The 23634-nt window shown below is 45.7% G+C and overlaps 1 protein-coding gene across 40 annotated transcripts in view; it reads right to left on the bottom strand.

Moving 5' to 3' along the window:
• rims2a (regulating synaptic membrane exocytosis 2a) overlaps nucleotides 1–23634 on the bottom strand; it is a 129304-nt gene that overhangs the window by 84440 nt on the left and 21230 nt on the right. For 22 of the 40 annotated variants that reach the window (XM_031874426.1, XM_031874455.1, XM_031874420.1 and 19 more), the window contains 3 exons: nucleotides 21180–21390; nucleotides 20523–20534; nucleotides 10144–10436 (listed from right to left, as the gene is read on the bottom strand). In XM_031874426.1, the coding sequence (XP_031730286.1) occupies nucleotides 10144–10436; nucleotides 20523–20534; nucleotides 21180–21390 (516 nt within the window). The other 18 variants (XM_031874422.1, XM_031874428.1, XM_031874432.1 and 15 more) reach the window with 4 other exon arrangements.

The raw sequence follows: 23634 nt of genomic DNA, 5'->3' as shown, positions 1-23634 counted from the left end.
ACACACACACACACACACACACACACACACACACACACACACACACATGGCACACAAGCCTCTTCAGCCTTTGAGGGAATCAGTCTCGCTCCATAAGCATGAACAGAGCCCAGCGCTCTTCACAGGCTGCTGTTTCTGTTTGAAAAGTACACCATCTATCCTTTTGTTAGTCTGTGGCCCCTTTCTGTACCTTCCTCATCCAGTTTCACCGCCGAGAACAGGCTGGCCGGTTGAACCTGTGCGTCACCTACATCTTACTGGGTGACATAACGCGTGTCTCTGGTGCTGTAGCAACCTGTAACCAAACCTCTGCAAACAGACTATTTCACCTCCTCCTCTGGGCAGCAGCATCAGCAGCGGTGGCAGCGGGCCTGGGGCTCGGGACATTAGCCTGATGCTTATCTGGCTACACAGCCCACCACTAGCTACCAGCTCTCTCTCTCTCACTCTCTCTCTCTCTCTCTGTTTCATTCTTCCTCTCTTGCTCACTGTCCGATGCTGAGATATGATTTGGTGAGAGCAGAGAGGAGTCGGGCATATCGATTCAGCCTCTGCCGCTGTCTCTCTCGCACTGTTCATCCACCTTTTCCTCCACGCTGCTATCATTCCAACTCTCTCCCCTTTATCTCTCTCTCTCTCTCTCTCTCTCTCTCTCTCTCTCTCTCTCTCTTTCTCTCTCTCTCCAGCATGCAATCATAATAACCCCTCTCTTAGACGCCCAGGCAATAAACCAGGGCCTCCCTTCTTCCTGCGCACATCTCCCTTGGCGAGGACAAAACCAATAAAGGGCCGGCTTAATTACAGCTGCTGAGTGCTGCCAACACCCGGGTGCAACACTATGGGGCTGAGGGTGGGCTGAGCGTGGGCGAGGTGTGACGGGATGTCGGGGCGAGGCGGGTGGGGGGGGGCGGGGGGTTGCATAAGAACTACTGAGGATACAGTTTGAGTCTCAGTCTGACTCTACACCTAAACCCTCAAGACGCTACTTTATAGTACTCACAGAGATGAAATAAAAAGAGAGGACGGTAGCCCAGAGGCAGGCTGGGAAAATGTGGGTAGGACTTGCATTCAGCAAGGCATTTAACTCCCAATAGCTCCAGCGGAGGAGCTCAGACTTTTGCTACTGCGAGGCATTAATGTGTAACGGTGGGAATGTAAAGATGGGCGTTAGTGGAAAAACTAAATATACACTCAGACAACTTAGCCTGGATAAAGAAGGGTAAAAACAATGTTACATATGCTCCGATCTGGCCAATGATATATCAAGGTGGATACACCTCTAAATCATCCCAAGTGTCCAGGACTGTGAGGAGCCAAGGGAGAGACTGCTGTGAAGTCCTTGTCACTGGCTGTTTCTAAATCTGCAGTCTGTCTCCTCCTCCTGTCCTCCTCCTGTCCTCCCTTCCCTTCCTCCTGCCCCTTTCCTCTTATTTTCCCCCTCTCCTTTCCCCCAGTTCTGTCACATCAACCTGAATCTGGGGCTCCAGGGGTTCACAGTCCCACAAGCTGCAGCCTGCTACGTCTGCCTCGTCTACAGCTCTGTCACCATGGTGACTGATGCCCGGGTGTTGCTGTCTCCTCCTGGTACTTTCTGTCGTCCTTTCTCTGTGTCCTTTCCTTGCTTTGTCTCTCCACTGAGCTCCTCTCACCTCACCTACACAAGGCTATCAATACAAAACAAGTTGACAAGAGGATGCGAGAGCAAACATCAGAGTCTGTACCTGTGATGCTACATGCATGACAGACTGGATTGGAGTGCCGCACCTCGTCAGCGACAGAGAATTACAGCTGTCAATCATGACCTCACACTCAGATGCCTAGTAAAGAGTGCAGCATCAGATGTAGGGGACGTTTAGAGCCCTTTATTATTCCTGATAACCACTTCAATCAACGCTGTATTGCCGAGAAGTAAAGATCACATTTTAAACATTGCTACTCCAGTAGCTTAGTCATCTTTCAACGTCACAGTCGCTTCTTATAATTAAGGGTTAGTCCAATTTCCCGAACTCAAAACGTCTGTAATGCAACACTGCTCTGCTAGCAAATAGTGAAAGGCTGCCCACTGAGCTTACAAACACACATTGCTTAACCAGCACACTCGTGAGCTGCTACAGACAAATGAGCTGCTTCAGATGCGATGCCGAAAAGCATCTCAGAGGTGGCTCTTGGTTGAGAGGCCTCACACCTCTTTAAAGAAGTTGATTCAGGTCCTATCGCTGAATCGCCTTTACAGCAGTTTCATGAGGCCTTTTCTGTGCTGTATATGTATTCACATTCTCTCGGAAGTATGTAACTCACACAATTCAAGTTTCTAATTGAGTTCAAGCTTTATCAAGTCTTTTTCAGAGTATTTGTGCATAAAATCTGAGAAATAACCGTCACGTTATCATGTTGAAAAAGTGGCCATAAACATGTCAAGCAGACTAAACAGCCATCCTCCTGTTTTTTGGTGATTCTGTAAGAAATAGTGTCCCGATGCTCCATGCCTTCCTTTGACTTTTTAATCAGGCCCTGCTCATGGACATGGAGGCTCATCATTTCTATTGATTGAACATTACACTTTATCACTATGGCAACCAGATGGCTGGGGGGGAGAGCAAGTGAAGAGATGGGTGTGGGAGGGGGTTCCACTTCAGAGGAACTTTCAGCATAGAGCTGACAGTTTCCCTCCGCTCTGTGACTGTACACACAGATAGTCACTGCAGGAGAGAAATATATGAGAGTGTGGGATGAATTAAACAGCTGTGGTTATGAGGATGACTCACTAAAATCACATCCGAGATTGGGCAGCCCGTTTGGAATCATTAAACAGCGGCAATATGGGTTTTATTTAATATGCTGGATTTGAAACACTGCGCTGCTCTCAAAACATTGCATCTGTGCAGAAAAATCAAATGCAGCTATTCATATCCCGTTTATAGCATCGCACAGTTTGCAAAAGGCTCATCTGGGAAAAGGCTGTATGACGTGAACAACCAAGCAACGCCCTCATACTTACAACGGTTCTCATGATATCTAAAGAAAGTTGGTTTTTTGCACGTTCTCCAACGAATGTCCAGCAACACGAACGATCAATGGGCCTGATCAAGACCCTGCAGATCGGAAGATGTTCAGGCAACAAAAATACGTGGTCTGGTTTAAGGAAAGATCGTAGTTTGGGTTAAAATAAGTTAGTTTGTTATGTAACTTAAGTTAGTTAAGTACGTTATAAAGTTAAATGGTAAATGGACTGTACTTGCCGCATTTCTAGTCTTCTGACCACTAAAAGTGCCTCAACACTACATGCCATCATTCACCCATTCATACACTGATGGCAGGAACTACCATGCAAGGTGCCACCTGCCCATCAGGACTAAGTAACCATTCATACAAGCAATTTTGAAGGTAAGTTACAATAAGTCACGTTGCACTTTGGCTTCACACGGGAAACGAACATCGGTCTCCAGGGTGAAAGTCCTGTGTCTGACCTGTTATATACAAGCTACAGTGCATTAGTCTCCGAAGGCATAAGTACAAACAGTGAACGAGAACGGCATCACAAACTCAGTAACGTCCCTTTTATCACTTCATACACAGACAGTCCATCAACAGACACACTTTGGTCTCAGGCATTTCAGGGCAGCGAGCACAGAGAGCTGCCATATAGGGTTAAGGGGAAAGTGTGTGTATGAGTGTGTATTAGAGGAGTGGGGGGGGCGAGTATGGTTGCAGTTTAAATGTAGTGACCACTCAATTCAAAACCATTCAGGCCTTCTAAGAACAGATCCCCACACCCCATTAGGACCTCTCCTGACGCACACATGCATAATACATGGGGCTGGATCTAAAAGCATACAGCCCATTATTCAGGCCTGGCCTGCTAATGGGCCAAGAAAGAAAGAGAGAGAGAGAGAGAGAGAGAGAGAGAGAGAGAGAGAGAGAGAGACACACACACACAAACAGCCCTGATCGAATGGATGGCCAAGCTGGCTAGCACACACTGCTGGTTTGCAGAGAATTGTGTTGTTGTTGTTCTGTACTGGTGAGTTTCATGGTACTACTTACAGACCCAGAAATGAGTGGACTTAAAGGCTGACACTGGAACAGCATTAAAAATGACTCAGCCAACTATATAACAATACGATAATTAAGCAGTCCTGCCGTCTACTAGCATTCAGAGATGGTTTCTACGGGAGGGGTTTACTGAGAAAAGAAAAAAAAAGGGGAGTGATGGAAAATAAGTTCAATTTAATCAGTCAGATGTGATGATTGCTGGATCACAGTTTCCAGGCAAAGAGACCCCTGTTCAGCGCTTCCAGTGGCTGAGTGTTCTGGCCATGTAATGTGAGGTGGCAGGGAGCCCAGCAATGCTGTAAATTATTTCTGACGGTGGGGTGGGGGGGACAAGAGGGAAAGACTCGCAGTCCCCAGAGACAGACAGTGCGTGGTGTGGAGATATGGGGCCCGAGCCTCTTTCGAGAAGTAAAAAAAGAGGCCTGCGTGTTCTCTCGGCCCTGCTGCTGCTGCAGGAACGCAGGGAGTCTGTTTGCAAGTTCCAAGTCCTTCTGCAGTCTGCAAAATGTGTCTAACAGCCATGCCAAGCCAGATGACCAGGGGCCTCTCTGTGGGGGGATCGGAGCATTTAGCAGACTAATCATAATATGCTCCGATGCATCTAAGTGAGATCCAGCTTCTCTCTCTCTCTCTCTCTCTCTCTCTCTCTCTCTCTCTCTCTCTCTCTCAACAGACAAGCACTTCTCTTCCAGCAAATGTGAAAATACAGTGAGCATATGTTGCAGTAACACTGTAGCTAAAAGGGTAGGGACATGCTACATTTTTCAAATAATGAAAATGATTGCCCAAGTCTACCGTAAGCATAAGATGTATATTTCTGCAGTTTCGTCACTATTTCATCAAATAATTCATATGTATGTACTTCCCCTTCCTCCAAAAACATGATGGCCTGTGTATGAGTGAGTGTGGGTGTGTAGGTGTGTGCCTTGTGTGCGTGGGTGTGCGAGAGAGAGGGAGTGTGTGTGTGTGTGTGGGGGGGGGGGGGGCGTCTCCACTCATTTCCAAGACTTTTTAAAAAATGTATATTTACCCTCTTCACCCCCTCATGTTCTCCTCTCGGGCACAGCAGCAGCAGAGGCAGTTTAAAGCACACATGCTGCAGCAGCGGTGCGCTGGGGCATACGCGCACGCGCACACATACATACACGGCCACGCGCACAGCACAGGCACACCTCGGCATGGTCACAGTCTGCCTAAAAACGGCTCGTTTTCAGTACGCACGCGCACACGGCAAAACCGCGGCAGCATCACTGATCGGCCCCATCATCCAGCCAGGAAATATCTGCAGCAGCAGCAGCAGCAGCAGTACTATACTGTAGGTTGTTATTACGCAGGCTGGCTGCCGATCGATAAACGCAACAACCCCCCCCCCAATACCCGTTTGACATACCAACGGGGAAGCCCTTCCTCATAAATCAGGCCATTTCCTTACAAAGGAATCACTCACCCAATGTTGCTCAGCGCCTGCTCGAAGAGCTCCGTCTGCAAGATGTTCTGAGGCGCCGAGAAAGCCCCGTTGAAATGTGATAAAACCGAGCTACAGAACTGACGCAATGTCTCAAACTGCATTTTCCCCCTCCGTTTTCTTTTATCCTCTGTAAATGATCACCCCTTTCACCGACAGCACATCCCGAAGCCTGCGCTCTCTCCGGACGCCCCCCTCCACACATAGACCTCCTCAGTATTCTGTTATTCGTATCTCCAGGGGGCGCATTAGACGCAGAAAAGACGCCGAGCAAGTTCCATGTTTCTCCGGCCGCTCCTGGTAAAAAGTGTCCTCAGATGAGACGCATTCCGCGCGGGATCCGTCGGTCATAATGCTTCCGACTTGGAGCGGGAGAAAGAAGGTAGCGCCGGTGCCGGTAACGAGCCTTTTCTCCTTCTCGCTGAGGCGAAAATCTCTTCTCGGTGTGCAGGGAGAGGCGAAGGAGCGCCCGGAGGAGAGAAGAAGCGGAGAAGCATCCCTACGCGGCAGCCAGCAGCGGCAGCAGCATCCCTTACCGGCGCATCAGCAGCTGCCTCACATTCAACTCATATTTCCCTTCGCCTATGAAAAGCACACACTCGCGCTAACAGACGCGCACACACACGCACGCACACAACGCAATTTTTGCGCACTCTTTGCCACATCTCTCCATCCTCTCTCATGCACTCTTTGGTACGCGCACAGCAGCAGATATATACACCACGGTATAATACAGGGGAGAGACGCGATGCTGTCGTCAGTTCTTTTCTCTCTTACATTCCATATCTGGCTTCAGAGCATCATCAGCTCCTCGTCAGTAATAGCAGATGACAGTGCAATACCTCTGAAAGGTCCAGTGTCTGCCTGAGAGGAAAGGGCACGCATAAAAGGGGGGTTTTCCCGAGGGGTTTGCCCACTTATTATAAATTTGTGTTTCATTCAGGTCTGAATGTAACTTGAAAGAGTCAAAATTAGTTGAAAAAAATGCAGGGAGGTTCAAGAGGTTCCTTAAAGATGCTGATGTAAAGCATTTGATTAAAAATATTTGCAGGACAATCAAAAGTGCATCCGACGTGGAGCCATTATGAGTTAAATGAGTTGTGCTACATGCAAGTATAAAGAAAGGAGCGTTTCCTGAGCAGGAAGATGATTCATGTGTCTGTGTTCAATATCTCATGAGAAATAGACTATTCAGCAATTAGTTAGTTAGTCAGTACATTAATGCAGACTTAATTAAGAGGATGTAAGCCGACTACATGACATCCCTCTGTTAAAACATCATCAGTTACTAGAATCCAGCCTCTTGTATAAGACTTTAGAATCAATTCCTCCTTCCCAGGTTTATTGCATCGCTACCAAAATTCAAAATTAGCCCCTGGTGGAGCAGATGTTCAAGTAAAGACACTACAAATCACAAAGTAGCCTACATGACACGTCGCGAGGCCAGCTACATTGCTGCAGGGTCGCCGCAGACTTGTTGCCCAAGCGCTTGTTGATGTTGTTATGTTGTTAAAGGTCAGTTAGAGGTTTTAAAATGAGTTCACAGACTAATAAAATCAAGTAAACCATGTATTTAATGGTAAAACTAAATTAAGTTGAACATTAAGGTTATTACCCCAATCGTCCGCAGTAAGCATCCATTAGATTTAATTCCTCTAGTTCAACTGTTAGCTTTACTACACTTGCAGTTTTACACACAAAGGTCAATTATAACGGAGCTTTCAGGTGTTGACGTGCTTTAGAGTCTGTGTCTAACCGCTCCTGTTGCTTATACGCTGGACTCCATTGCATAGTTTTGGGTGTGGCAGCATCATCAGATCATAAATTGTCAGTAAACATTTTATGTAATGTTGTAGGAATGATGACTCATGACCTCCGTGTCAACGTGAATTATTTGGTGAAATTCCCATACTGTAAGGCTCGTCAGGCTGATGGGGCCCGTTAGTCTCAAAGAGACTAGCTTAGACTACGCAATGATGAACTGAACTGTGCAAAGCCGGACTGTTAAAGGGCCAGTGTGTTCTTCCTCCTCCTCTTCCTCCTCCTCTAACATTTCTGGCAGACTGAGCGGCTCTGCTGCCCGGCCGAATGAGTCTAAAAAATGCAGAATCGGAAGAAACTCCAGCAGTGAGCATGTTCCGATCCCAGTGTAATCACTGTTGTTTCATCAGCCTCACCCAACACTGCAGCTGACCCGGAGAATCTGTGTTCATTCGAATGACACCTCCGAGACCAAGATAAATTAGAGGCCTTCCCAAGTTATTTCTCCTTATAAATAGACTGTCAGCTCCCCCCCCTCCTTTCTTTAGCAGAACAGATCCAAGAGTTAATTTAAACATTCTTTAAGATTAATGAAAGTGGGTTTTGGTGCTTATGCAGTGGGAGTTCTATTTACGGACTCGCTGCTATCCATCATCAGCATTATCCTGCGAGTTTCCAGACAGACAGTTTCCTGTTGTGTCACTGCGTATGTCGGCGGTGCCAAAGCGAGAAACGCTCTCCGGTACCATCTCCACCTCTCCAGCCGTGCAATCTATTAATGTACAGTGGCAAGGGCCCGGACTGGAGCAGAAAGTGACTGGATGACTGAATGCTTGGAGCGGTCTGATCTATAGTCTGATCTATAGTCAGTCTGATCCTCCATTAAAACCACCGTAAAGCAGCCAGCCATTTGAGGAGAAGATGGATACTGTACTTCAGTAGCACTGAGACACAAAAAACTGTTATCCTGCATCACTGTTAAAGGTTTACAGAGGTGTAGCTTTGATTACAGTATGCAGTTGCAGATGACGCTCGGCTCTTTGTTGCGCTACTGTGCGCTGCATATTCAGAGTATGGAAACACAACGGATGAGGATAACAAGGACAGCACAGGTACACCATTTTACCAAGACAGGGACGGAGTAAATATCTATTTTGGAGGCTGCAGAGTATGTGTCATAGCTGCGGAGCAGCCTCATTACAGTGTGAAAGTACTGAACGTATGTACACTCACCGCCGGTTAATGGGCAGGTGTGCATGATATATCCATCAAAACATCCATTCGGAGCCAAATATCAGGCAATTAAAACAGACGGGATGTTTTTCCCCTGGAGCTCCTCCATGTTTGCTGGTTCTGAGCGTATCGAGAAGTAAATAGGAGGTCGCAACAGCGAAGAGATGACACAGAACTAATGAGTTGTGTCTCCGAACGTACTGTGGGCACAGGCTGGTCCGTCCCTGCGCTAGACAAGTGGGGGATACGGCCCACCAGGTGTACATTTACACGGTCAGCAGGGAATAGGAACAGGGACAGAGGCTGGATTAGGATAGTCTAATTCATCTCCTGTCCTACTGCACCGCTCATATAAACATGCATGTGTGTGATATGTATGTAATTACAGTATATCATGTTCCCTTTCACAGCTTCACCTCTGCCTTAGTCATTTCACTTCACAGATCACACGTTTGTTGTCCCGAACTAATGACAATTTGAGAGATTCTGGTGGGAAGTCTTAATTAATCTTAAATAATCTATGTCCACATATATTTAAATGTAGTGTAGGGCTGCACACTAACGAATGGCACACTTTGTTACATCTGAAAAGGAGCAAACAAGGACAGGAGAGTTGTGGCTGAAAAGCGTCTCTCTGCCTTTCTGCAGTAGAAATACATTTCTATGGGGTGCCCTGGTAGCTCGCCGGGTAGAGCGTACCACATGCGACCCGGGTTCGATTAGGGCCCAGCCCCCTCTGCTGCAAGTCACCCCCCCTCTCTCTCTACTTCCCCTGCCTTCCCTGTCTCTCACAAGCAAAACAAAGCTGAAATGCCAAAAGACCCAATCTTAGAAAAAGAAAGACATTTCTCGACAGTCAGTGCAGATAACAAGCTTCTCTTCCTCCCTGAGGGAGAAGAAAGAGGAAGGAGCCCCCGTGTGGACATCACAGTAACTACCTTTTCTGACACCAGTATGAAGAAATAGGCAACCGGAAATAAGATTCACAAACACGGCGTGTTGAGTGTGCTGCTCAGAGGGGGCATTTAGTGCACATGACAAATGGAACACAAAGTTCTGCATTGGCATGCGGCCTGCTCTTGCTTTTCTCCTTCAAGAGCATCTTAATGATTCTCCATTTACAAGCCTTGCAGTGACAACATTTTTGTTTTAAAAAAAGTAAAGACAGTGTGCATGCTAGCTGAGCCTGGCTCTAACCACCTGTGATGATATGTGCCGTGTGCTGTATGTGTGTGAGTGTGAAGAAGAGAGAGCGGGTGGAGGACTGTTTGCTGAGTTAGTGCCAGATACAGTATCTGTGTCTTTGTCTGCTTTTATAGGCCTCATGGGCTCTTAGTACAAGCCGTTTTATATGAGGTCTCGACTGGCTTGCTAGGAGCCACTGCTCTTATGCTTGGCTTGGATCAGCACTGTTCTGCACTACCTACAATGGCCACATTTGCCAGTGGTAATGCTAAAAAGGTTCTCATGCAGTTGCCTTCATGACGTGGCATTGTCTAGTCATAAGTTTTTTATCCCCTGATCAAACCATCTACTTGACATAACACAATAATGAAATCTACTCTGCGTGACTCACATGGAGCATGTAGTGGGTGCGTGTCTTTAAAAAGAGAAATGCATATAGAACTGACCTGTCTATGGATGCGTCGCCGGGTGCTGAGTACCTCAGCCCCGCTCCGTTGTCAAGGGACGCCTGTCTGGGCAGGAGCCCGCCGTGAGGTCTGCTTCTGTCTGACGCTGGTGTCAGGTCCCCTGAGGCTCCCTGGTAGGGGTACAGGGACGGGTCCTGCAGTTTGGCCTTCTTCCCCTGCGGTCCGCCCTCAAACACGCCCCGCACCTGAGCAGGCCCCGAGCCAAAGAACCACGCCCCCGATTTGGTGAGGATTTCTTGTTGTTTTCGGCACAAGTTGCATACCCACATAACCTGCAGGGAAGCAAAGGGCGGTGTTAGTATTTTGGAGCGGAGCGGGGATTGACAGGCAGACGTTGTCTTACCTATGATGAGCTGTAATGGAGTGATTTGGGTATTTGTTATGTTAAGCTGTAACATAACTGTGAGGGATATATCGCTGTTGCTGGGTGAAAATCCATTTACATCAAACCTTTTTTTAGAAACTAGGTATAAGAAAACAGATTTGAAGAAAAAAAAAATCTAAAAGAAATCAAGAAACTTGGAGTTTTGAGTTTTCACCCCACAGCGACAATATTCACAAACAGTATTGACAGTTCACGTTTATGAGGTGACTGATGAAATATTTTACACATGCAGCAGCCTTTGATATCATTGAAAGGTCGATGGGTTGACTTTATTATTATTATTATTATACATTTTGAGTCTGTGAGTCTTAATAATCCCCTATTCACCTCTTAGTATAGGTCAAATGTGCTTTTTATGTTGAATATAAGCACATTTTCTCAATCTATATGCACAGTTTATTAATATTAAAGAGCCTACATGACTACCGATTGCAGAGACTTATAGAGGGTGCAGTAAGTGAAGATGCTACGATTGCAGTTCGTGTACTTTGATAAGTTAAATGGAAAAGAATATCAACATTCTCCTTCTGTTAAGGACGGAAGAGCTGGAGGTTTTTATCTGCTCGACACTGCAGTCCCGGCAGCCAGCTCACCACATTAGCCTCATAAATCGAGGAGCAGACAGCAGCCCTGATCACTACACACACATGTTCACAGACAAACACAAACACACACACACACACACACACACACACACACACACACACACACACACTGCATGGTAACGCTCAGACTTTTCAGTGCCGACTTATCTTCTGAAAAACAACCTACATGGTTTTATTTGTATTTTGATAATTGACATCCGGTACAATGAAACCTGAAAGTGACTCAGGCCTGCTCCAGGTGACCACACCTGTCTCGTTAACCTAAAGTGACATCTAAGTGTGTCTGAGAAGGCTAGGAGCTTGTGAAATGATTGACAGGCCAGACGGCCAACAAGGCGGCCAAGAGCTACTGCAGCCCCCCCCACCACGTTGCCTGCACTTACAGACCCAGTGCTGAGTCAGTGCATTACTGTCATTAGTGTGAGCGAGCTCTGAACGCTGCCCCGCCCACCATCAGTTGGTCTGTAGCTCGCCTTTCTGTTTTTTCAGTAAGCCTTGAATCAAATAAAAATTGACTGATATGTTATTTCTAGATTAACTGAACTCGCTGGTCTGTACAGTTACTGGGCTGCAGCTGTTCAAAGGTCCCCAGCCTCTAGTGTGGCTGGCTGAGCCGTCAAACGTGTCAATGTTCATGGGTGGGAAGTCAGTGGGAGATCGTCACTGAGCTAGTGACTTGCTGGTTGGTCTGGGCAGGGCGCTTGTAGAAAATCTGGGGTTTCATAAACTTCCACAACATTACACCCTCCTCGTGAAGCTCCCAGCTGGCAGCTGTCTGCGTCCTCCACAGACTAGCAGCGCGGGATAGCAGCGACAAGTACAGTGTGTTTGCTAGTCAGTAGTTGTGATTTCAATATCTGTTTCTGTGTGCGAGTGAATTGGAAGATAAAATTGGCATTTGGAATCAGCTGCCCATATGTGCAAACAGGTGATGCACACAGCCAACTGTGATTCAAGGCTTTCAACCATTATGTGTCACGTTTGGCTGTTATTATAGTTATATTATATAAATTTGTTTTTTTTACTGTAGATGTATTGTAGATTAGAGCATGGAAACACATGACAAATCACAGACACATGCGCAGTAGCCTGCCTTACTTCATACTATCTTAAAGCAAACCAGTAATGATGAATTATTTCAAATTTCAAATGTAGTGCAAAAACAGCTAGACACACAGGCATGTACTGGCCTACGCAATGTTGACACACAGGCATTTATGAGCAGCTATCAATGTTAAAGATGGGCTATAACTGTGCTGACACACAATGGAGGCAGGGAGGCTGCAAATTGTGCTTTTTGTGTCCCAGGGGAGTGTAGCCGGTGAGGCCATGACTGCCTCTTTAACTGGGGGTCATGGTGAGAGCTCTGCAGTGAACCATGAGTCATCAGCTAAGACCCGGGAGCCACTGAGGCCAGTTTTTTTTTTTTCTGCTCATCAACTACTCATCGCTTCCTGTACCTAGAAGATGCACACTTGTGCATACAGTACACATGTATGAGCAGGTGCCTAACTTCAGACAGGGAAAGTCGCAGCTAACACCCCATCAGATCAGACAGGTTATCCGTACAGACAACTGCAGCCCACGACCCACATATTTACCCCTCCAAACTGCAATTAACATAGAGTCGGTTCCTGTGCACCTCTCTGTTCTGCCAATAATAATTAACCACATTTTCAGACCTTGGACTGCACATGTCAAGCTCTTCTATCTCATCAGTGAACACTTCATAGCATAATAGTATTCCCAAAGAAAAGAAAAAGAAAAAAACAACAACACAAATGTGCATGGGTCCAGTAAATGTTGAGCACACTGAGCCTCAGACATCAATACTTGGATTTGATTTGCACTTTGGAACAGAGTCAGAATGAAAATGGATGTTTCTAGGCAGGAAGAGCGAAAGTAAGAAAAATGTCACTTCTGGGGCTGAATCCTCAAATGTCCGGGACATTACATGAACTGCAAAAAAACCCCTAAAAAACAGCCTTGTTTTGAGCTTGATAACGGTGCATTTTGAGATTAACCAAAGGGATTTGAGCTACGTGGGCCCAAGAGGTTAAAGAGTTTTATCAACTGATAGAGAGGCATTTGGAATATGAGCTTTAAGGCTGTAGGAAAAAGCGGCCTAAGTCAAGGATGCCAAATGGATTCAAACCACATCTAGGTTGAAATGGTCTTTAGCATTATATCATGAACAAATGCTCCAATCTCTCAGATTTTATAAATAGCCAAAATTCAAGGAAAAATCCAATCATGCTGCATCCCGCCAGAAATGCGGCAGTAACAGAAACATGTTGTTTCATTCATTACACGTTTTCTTTTTTTTCTGTCTTTAGTCACACTGGCAGAGCCATCTCACAGCATGAGGCCGCTAACAGTCCATCAAGGGAGGCAGGCCAAAGACAGTGTGAGCTCAATCCGCACTGACAGGAAACTGTAGTACCCCTCATTCCCTAATAGACCAGGCCGACACGACGACTCCACGACAGATGCATGCATGCACAATGGCACACGCAGGTCAAGCAGCTGTAACAGCCAGAGGTATGTTCGCTTTCACTGCAGCCATTCTGCCCAAGACTCTACAAACACACACACACACACACACACACACTCCTCTCCGGCTTAACTCTTCACGGCTGAGCACAGGCAGGGGGTTGGGGGCTGCGGCCCTCGGGCAGGGCCATTTCTCCCTGTGTTTGCACATTTCATAGTCATTGAACCTGCAGCTAAAAATAGAAAGCTAAAAAAACCTAGCGCTACCACACGCTGCAAACGCCAGGAAGATATACTCTATTAAATGCGCCATAGGCTGTTTACTGGGGCACTGAATTAAGGGAAACAAACACCCGGTGCCGTGGGATCGATAAATAATTTCCTTTCTAATACTTTCTCCACAGACCGAGGGTGTTTTCAGTGTTACCGGCAAACATAATCTTCCAAAATATGTGTCTGCTCAGAAGAGTGAGAATAGGAACAACGACAAAAAAATACACCGACCAACAACGCCTCTGAAGGACAGACTATCTTTGACAGTAAACATGTATCTATTCTAAAATGGTGAGAGCCATACTGCCTGTCTCGTAAAAAAAACCGGCCTCTTATGAGCTGACTAGTCCTACCCTATATACAGTATAGGCTACACATAACTGCATAGGAATTAACATGGACACTTCAGCAATGTACTTTACATGTTCCCTTTTTGCCTGCTCCATTCAAAATTTCCCTGGAGGAGTCACACACACACACACACACACACACACACACACACACACACACACACACACACAAACCAGATAGATTTGCAGTAAGAGAGAGCGCTGCGCTCTCTCTTGTGGCCATTAAACTGCACTACAGCATTACTTAACAGAGGCTCTGGAGTGAATCAGCAGTATCCTTGCATGCATATCACACAGTGTGCCCAAATGGAAAGCCAGCTCTAATGTTGAATTAAATCAATGGCATTTATTCATAACAGTAGATGTTAAAATTGCTAAAATGATTCTGTTGGTTTAGGGCTTTGCCACTGCTCCCACATTCCTTTTATGTGAGAGTAGATGTGGGTATCCTGGTGGGACAGTGTCTCAGGAGCATGACCCCCACTGTCTGCCTCAGGTTCCCGTCAGCTAAATAAAAAAGGCAAAAATACCAGAAAGCCAAACTTCCAAAAGAGCTAAAGTGAACTTGGAGATGACACGCACTGCAATATTGATGTGGCAGTAAATGACCTGTCATAGGTATCATATTGCTTTGGCGTTTCTCTCCTTCACCTGAACTGAACCACTCATTAAAGACTCATTGTTCAGGGAGTGGAGTGCTCCTCACTACATCTGGGTCTGGACTGAGTCCAGTTCAAGCACACAGGCACGGATATCTAGTGCACTCTTGGCCAAATTGTTGCCACAGCTGGGGGGCTACACATGTGTGATGGGCTTCAATGACAGACATATGTCGGCCAATGAATAATGTAGGCTACATCAAGACAGGTGGAACTATCCATGAACATTCAGACATATCTACTATTAAAATATGCAGGATAATAGTCCTCTATAGTCATGTCCTCTACATCACATACTGTAATATAACTAAATCAAATAAACAGATGCCAATGTTTTGCTTTTTTTGCCACATTGACTTTAGGGGCAGTTCTCAAAATAAAAAGTTTACAAGGCGTTTTGGTGTGATTCATTTGGCGGCCAATGAGAATGAAATGGGAGCGCCCACATTCACATGCTCCAACGCTGACGGCACGTGGTGAATTACATTTTAATGAGCTTCTAATTTTAGTGTGGGGAGCCAGTAATAATAATAGACGTGATGAATATTTATGCTCCTTGTTTGAAGTTCAGAGGCACGAGGAAGAGGAGGGGAATGCTGTAGCAACCCGGCGGTTTTACACAGAAATGGCTCATGTCTGTCAGACCCACATCCCCTTCAGCCTCTCTCAGACCTACATAAACGCGTTACGACATTTGACGAGACATGATGCGCGCTGAATGAAACAATATACAGTATGTCATTTTAGAAAACAAGAAAGGAAAAAAAAGGAAAAAAAAAACTCGGCAAAATGCTGCAAAAAAACAACATTAAATTGACAGATGTGCTCCATCTTCAAAGGGACGTGCGACTGGCGTCGTTTGTGGGGAGCTTTTCTGAGACCTCCTCCCCGAGAGAGCTGAAACGGTCACATCTCTGACAAACAAAATGACCGGGGAAAAACGCGATGCAGTCGCAGGCTCGTGCTCACCCAGCTTACCCATGGTACCGCTGAGGGAGAACGCCGTGGTGCGGTGCGGAGGGATCGCCGTGTTTAGGTCCTTATAATGTGGTGACGACTGTCCGCAGCTCCTGCAAAACGAAGAAACGAAGAAACGGCCGACCTTCAGCACCGCGGACAGCTCCGGGTCCAATCAACGGGCTGCCTGCCGGACAGCGGCTGCTGGGAGCACCGTGAAGGTTACACCGGGGACTTTTATCCCATGCAATGAAACCAAACGCAGTCTTCTTCTCCGTCTCTATCGACACAGCAACAACGGCATCCAAAGACTCATTGAATGGGAATAATAATCTTGAATCGTTACACTGGATCCATCGAACCGCGTCAAACGATCCCAGTCTCAATGTCAGCACGGGAGGAAAAGCATGCGAGCCGAGCAGCAACGCGTCAAATCACGTTGTGATTCCCACCACCGCTGTATTAGTTGGTCTGTGCTCTGCCGGAGTTGATGAGAGCTCATTACTTATGCGGCGCGTCCCAGCTCTGCTCCCACAGACAGTCCAATAGACGGACAGAGCAACGCGGCTACGCACAACACGGACAGCCACCGCGTTTCCTCTGCTAGCTTTACCGAGCACACTCTGTCACCTCCCACTCAGCCTGTGACCACATGGGTTTAAATGCAAATATAAAATAAAATAAAAAACACAACACAGCCGTTGTCATCGCCTAGTTCTCTTCGTGTTGTCAGACAACTGCAGGACCATGAAGTCATGGGGGCCATGAGGGCACTAAGATGTGAACGCGAACATGGTGCTGCGTTCACGTGCTGTGGGGAGAAACTGGCTTGTAGATGTAAATGTAAATGTTAGTAAATTCAAGATTTTAGAGTTTAAATGTCTAACAAACGGGGACTTAGTGAGTCAGTCAGTAACTATATCTATTAAGGAATTAGAAATGGGGGACGGGCTATTGCCAAACCAAACTAAGCTGCCACATTATCACCTGAAAAGTGGAAAGCATATGAGATACGGTTATGCCCATCATCTTTCCCATGTTCATCATTTTGTCAGGATCAGGGGAAATGAAGCTAACATCGTTAGCGCCCTTTAAAAGTCCTTGTACAGACAATTGGGAAAATGCATCTTCCTGCAAAAATAAAAATCTCAAATACAACTGAGGAAAGCGTACACTTAGCCATATGGTCGAGCTCTGCAGCATGGATGCAAATGATATGCACCTCAACAAATGAATTTCTTCTGTGATTTTCAATCACCTTTCAATCTATGTAACTAAACTATGTTCATTCTTACAGAGACACTGTAACATCGCATAACAACATATGGAAAGCAGAGATATGGTATCTTTAATGATGAGAATGATTTCTGTGGTGCTTTTTAAAGAATCGCAAATTTATTTCCTTCACTACAATATGCTGTTTAAAGCTGGACCCCACAAATTACTGTAGTGCTTCCCCTCCTGTTTTATAGCAGCGATGTGGAGGGGCCAAGAAGCACATGTCACGTCTCCAAGAGTTGCTTTAATCACAAATGACTTCCTCCCCGGAGACTGTTGATTTCTCGGGCCCTTCTGAAGCCACATCAGAGGAAATGGCCGGGAGCTCCACCGCTACAAGCAGGGATTCTGAGGACTTCGCCACACTGACACACAGTTTATCTATATCAAAGGCATTTCATATTTGTAACCCCCAAAAACATCATACTGTACTTTGTTCTTTCGAGCATCTACTGTAGAGGCTCAGCTACCTGGTTCAATCAGTGAACAGTGACTGTTTAAAGGCAGATATTCCGTCAGTGTTTTTATATCTACTATTCAGCTTGTTGTGATAAGGCATAGGGATTAATTGTGACTGGCGTAGATTCAGCTAAACGTTACCTTATTGAGCAGATCTCAACGCTTACATTCCTTCCTACAACAGCGGTGTAACTCTCAGTCCCTCTATATCACATTCCCCGCGTGCCATAGCTCTGCTAGCTGCCCCAGACATAGAGACTTGTAAATATTCAATGGCGTTTCGCAGAACAAGATCTCTCTCGCCACTGCTGTCACCATCTGTGAGAGAGGGAAAGAGTAGACGGATGGAAAAAGGGCAGATTTCACCGCTGCCAACTCTTTCACTGACACCCAAGATTTCAGACAAGCGAGGTCTACCAAAATGTGGGCCCGCTGTTTGTGGCTGGTTAATCAAAGCTTCTGTCCTGCTGTGACTGCAAGCATGACCACACAAAAAAAGAATCAGCAATCAATATCACAATAGTCCCGGGGGACTAACTCACAATTAATGCCCTGTGCAGAATGCCGAATAACGTGCAGCTAGCATAAAACAACTTTCACCGCCCAGCAACCTACGTCCTTACACAACACTACCGTCGACATAAGTTCTACTCTTTGTCAGAATACGCAGTCATCTTAAATTGTCAATGAAAAGACGATGAATTGCAAAATCATTGATAGTAAATAAATGCTGAAAACCAACGCAAGTCACCCGACATCAGGTCGAATGTGAATTACTATCAGATGTTCACTTGGTTAACTTGCACTGCAGCTCAATGACGTCTCCTCCTCACATCCTGTTAACGATCTCCTGGTAAAACAGCACTTTGAGTAAGAGACCGATCCACCTCCGCTGGGACAAGGACGGCTACAAGAGGTCCTTCCTGCCAGCTCTCATCTCCCTGTGCAACCAGCCCCCTCTGTGTCAGGACAGAGTTTTTACACAAACACTCAACATCTTTTAACTATCCAAACCGTAACTGTCCTAAAACTTAGTATATTTAGCATTTAATGTTGCACTATGTCCTCCTCACACAAAGTTCTCTCCCACTTATTGAAGATGTTGTTGATAAGTACAGCACAATCTATCTATCTATCTATCTTTCTATCTTACAGAAGTGGAGGAAAATCTTTTCATCTGGTCTCAGCTAAAAGACAACCCCTGCCTTCACTGGCCCCTGCTGACCCTGTTGGCTCCTAATAGCCAATCGTCAGAGACACTGGACTCTACTACCAGATAAATAAAAAACAGAGTGTCTCTATGACGGGGGGACTAGTGAACGAACCCACACCCAAACCCCCTCGCCACCTCTTGTGCTCATTTCCACGCTGGACGACTGATGCTGTCATCTGAGCTTCTGTATCCTGTCAGAAATGCTTACTCTGCTCCCCTGCTGAAGACAAGTCGATGTATAAGCAATTTCTTTGAGCGTATACTCATTCTGAAGGCATATCTGCAAAGAATATGACAGTACTGTGAAGCACAAACAGCGGAGTGACTCCTCTGGACTGGGATCAAATGTTTAATCCTGCATCTTTCTTTGGACGTTTGCATCTGTATCTCTGTATAGACAAGTATAGAGTGTCCTTACATTACACTGAGCAGTACAATAATAACATCAGCATCCACGGCCTGTATGGAACATTGACCTTGAGTGCCGGGAGGCCAGGGCACCACCAGGTAAATAGCTGGCATTGCCTCAGTGGCACATTCCAGGGCCTCTCTGCCAATGCCCCGACTGACCATCGCCAGCCTGCTGCCACTGTTATTACTCAACACCATCTGTACGACAAGGAAACCGATCTCCCAGCTATCATCTACCAGCGAACAATGGCAGCCTGTACAACCGGGGTCTTGGCATCGGAAGGGAGCAGCAGGGCAGAGGTCTCTCCCAGCGTTCCTGCTGCTCCGTTTGGTTGGATCGAAACCTGCTGGCGTGTGTGAGCTTCCCTCCGCTGTGGCTTATAGACTGTTTAGTTACTGTTCGGCAGTCACCAACTTAACACTAGCAGGTTGGAGATAAGACAGTTATGGGAAATCTATGTCATACATGGACAAGGACAGTGATATGACCCCGGAGAAGTGTTCATCTCTCTGCAACTAACTAAACAAATACGACCCAGATACAGATAATGCTTAAGGGTGTTCAATACTGTAATCAAGCATTATAGCTTTCCCTTTCTGATCTATATTGTTCTATGCATCACTATGGCTACATGTTAGCATTGCACAGGGATAGTTTGGATCGGGTGTGGGGTGTCATATTGATCAAAACCATTTCTATAAATAGTGTGGTTAGAAAAACTACCTGCCTCAACTGCTTGTTGGAGAAAGTATTATTACAAAGCGATATTCATCAGCAATGGGAACCAAATTAGCTCTACGGCTACACAACCACATATATGTTAAAAGAAAGGTCCAGCATTATGCTTAAAGTGGTACTCCAGGCATTTAGTATTGCACCTACAAAAAGGTGTAGGACTCACAAGAGACAGGTAAAAAAATATACATATATATCATCAAAATCGATGGGGTGCTCCTTGTTTATTCTGTGATTCTTGTTTAAGCGTTTATCCCTTTTAATTCCAATCCTAGCTGGCTTTTGTTATTTAACACTCCTTGTATCTCTGTTTGAGAAGCACGACATCGAAATTTTTTTTACCCTGTTCTTCAACGAGCTAGTGTTTATTTCAGCATAACATGGTAGACTCACAGACAAAGACTAATCAGGACTTTTCTGGTCGTTGTTGACTGCTGTATGTGTGTAAATATATATGAATGTACATATCACAGCACTTCATGAACAATGTTTTGTGTTCAGGCGCACTCCCAAGAAACGCAGAAAAATGATTTGCTAACCACTTTGTCCTCCTGTTGCAATTCCATGAGCAGGAATGCAGCAGAAAGAGGGAGACAGAAAGGGGTGGGGGGGGGGGGTGGCAGGAAAGATAGGGGGAGAGAGGGAGATTGTCAGTGGCATTAGTAGATCCTGGTAGTACTGTCACATAGTCCAACAGCAAAGGATTGGATGGCATCGCATAAAAACACTCAAGCTCATGATTCAAATTTAAGCAGTCTGATACTAAAAGCTTTGGCTTAGTCTGTGGGGAGGATTTTACAGAGGTTAGTTTTACAAAAGCAGCCATAAGGTTCCTTTATGGGAAAGAAAAGGAGGAACACTTCCCTCCAGTGGTGAAATAGAATAACTGTGAGTTACAGTAAATATGAATAAGAAATCTACAGCTGTGAACCAACACATGTGAGTGAACAGAGTTAGAATAAAGGCGTGCAGAGAGAGTGTGCTGGAGTAGATGCTGATAATCTGAAAAATATTAGCAGCTATTCGAGGTTTTGCTGTTGGCTCACTTCCCAGATTACGATTTCACTGCAATGTTTCATAACCTTGGATTTCAAATGGAAGTGTAGGGAGTAATTTGCCCGAGGGTGGGACATCTGCATGTGTGTGTGTGTACGTCCTTATAAATGGATAATACCGAGCATGCGAGCCAGCGTTACCTTATTTGACCGCAGAGACACTCGTCCTCCGCACCGAGCACAGAATTTCGTTTGGCAATATGAACAGAGGTGGCCACAGCCATCGGCAAACTTGGTTTTGTGGCAGATCCCGCAGGTTGGGGCTTCGCTCTTCAGGTCCAGGGCCGGCTTGGTCTCCTCCCCCATCTTCTTAACCTGGTCCTTGTACGATTCAAACTGCTGGTGCAACTTCCTGCAGGCGAATAGGAAGGACAGAGGTTAGGAAAAGGGAGATGCGGTTTGGTGACCTATAAGACGAGAGGGGTTGTGTTCGATTCATATTTTTTTTATTGAATGCTTATTTGTAGTATATAGCAAGAGCCAATGCTACAGCAGTTTAAGTCTAAGCTACTAAATGTCTATTTACATTCTTAAATAGACATTTATGAGCATAACATTGACCTAAGGACACAGTATTTAGTATAACTTTAAATGATTTTGTGAAACTACACATAAACTCATATGATGTATGCATTGTGTGTAGTCAGTACCGGCATATGGGATAAATAAATAATCATGTCCCTGTTATAGTCTAACTGGCAGACACATGCATGTGTCTTTGGCACAGTTGGATCATTACGCACCAGAGTTATCCGTTCAGTCCTGTTCTTTAAATCCCACTTACCCAAAAGCCTCCTACTACGGACAGACTAACTGATATAACCTCAGACGTGTGCAGTGTGTGTGAGATATTTTGAAAGGAAAAGCAGACACCATGACCTCAGAAGCTTCAAAGCTGAGCTCCTCCTTGATACCGCACCTCTACCAAAAACAGGGGGGATGGGGGGGGATATCTAATTTGCTTTGCAAGTTTAAGGACATCACTTAATTCCACTTTCTCAGGTTCCCCTGCGTTTAATGAATCATTTGCACCTGTGTTTCTATATCGGGACAGTTGTAAGGTGAGACAAAGAACAACCTACTGCCATACTGTTAGATCATGATATCACCAATACACACACTCTTTGTTTCTCTATTGTATTACTTATAGGACATCACTGGTGGCACGTGTACACGCAGTCGAGCTCACCATCCATGAAGCATTTGTCAGGGCAGTGTCTATTGTGTTACTGTTTGTGTCCTATAGATGGCCTCCTACTGATACATTACACCTGATCTCATACAGTAGATCCTTAACTCCTAACAAGTTCTGAGAGGCTGCTGAAAACAAAAAACCTGCATGGACTCTTCACATGCATTTTGTATGACACATGTCAATTGAGCGTCTCCTTGGAAACTAAACACTAGGCTGACTTCATAATATGGCGATTAGAATTGGTTTCGCCCCACATATCCCCTGCAACATTCATTAGCACTTGTGAATTATTGAGCGACGCTATCCTTTTACCACATACAGCTCTGCGTTTGAGATAAACGTGCTTCCTTTGCCCACGACCGGACCCTTTTCGAGCCCAAACGCGACGGCCACAAGCCACCTGAGGACTATCTGTGCCTCCGTGTGCCATCTAAACATCAGATGGAGTGCCACCGGCATGCCCCCCTGTTGCACCCACTGAGGGATTAAAGGGCTAATTGTGTCACAGCCTCTGTGTGTTTACCGAGCGGAGATTAGTATGTAGCCTTGTTTAACAGATCCCACCAAATCTCATTTGCTGACAGAGGGCCTGATAACAGGGCGATGAAGACCGTGATACAAGGGGTAGAGCCACGGTCTCCGAGGATCAAGGGAATAAGACGACAAACAATCGTGTTTTATTCTCACTTAATCTCCCCTTTCACTCAAATGTTTACAGAGACATGAGCTTTATACCGGGCCACTACAAGCACTAAGGGTCTCTGCTCTATTGACAGGTCCAAGGCCACAGAGAAGCGCTGTTGAAGATAACCAATGATTAGCTCTCCCTCCCTCTATATCGGGTCACTTCTTCCAACGCTCACTCACCACCTGGGAGGCTTAATAGGCTACAATAGGTTATAAAACACATTTTTTACAAGTTCGACTGTAGTCTGTATTAAGTATGTTGATTCTGAGCTGCAAACTGACAGATATCAAGGCGCTAAAATAAACAGTTTAAGTAGAGAGCAAATATTATATATATATATATATATATATATATATATATATATATATATAAAGGAGAGAGCGTGCAAGTAAAGCAGTGGATTTTGAATGAGAGAGGGCATGACAAAAAAACAACTAAACCTAAACGTGGAGTAGGAGTCGCTTTAAGTGGCAGCAGGCAGCTGGTACACAGTGCCCATGCCAGAGGGGTTTGCTTATTCGGTCAAACACGGTCAAATGTAGGTGACACTGCTGACGAGTAATCATACGCTGCTCATTGTCCCATCCCATGCTAGCGTATCGGAGCTCTCTTACCTCTGGGCCGCACCAGAGTGGCTACACACAGCCGGTAACCCGAGCCGCTCTCTCTCTCTCTCTCTCTCTCTCTCTCTCTCTCTCTCTCTCTCTCTCTCT

This window comes from Anarrhichthys ocellatus, unplaced genomic scaffold (genome assembly GCF_004355925.1).
Source record: "Anarrhichthys ocellatus isolate YVR2014 unplaced genomic scaffold, GSC_Weel_1.0 scaffold81, whole genome shotgun sequence".
Lineage (NCBI taxonomy): Eukaryota > Metazoa > Chordata > Actinopteri > Perciformes > Anarhichadidae > Anarrhichthys > Anarrhichthys ocellatus.
Note: the sequence above shows the minus strand (reverse complement) of the source record. Positions and strands in the feature narration are given on the sequence as shown.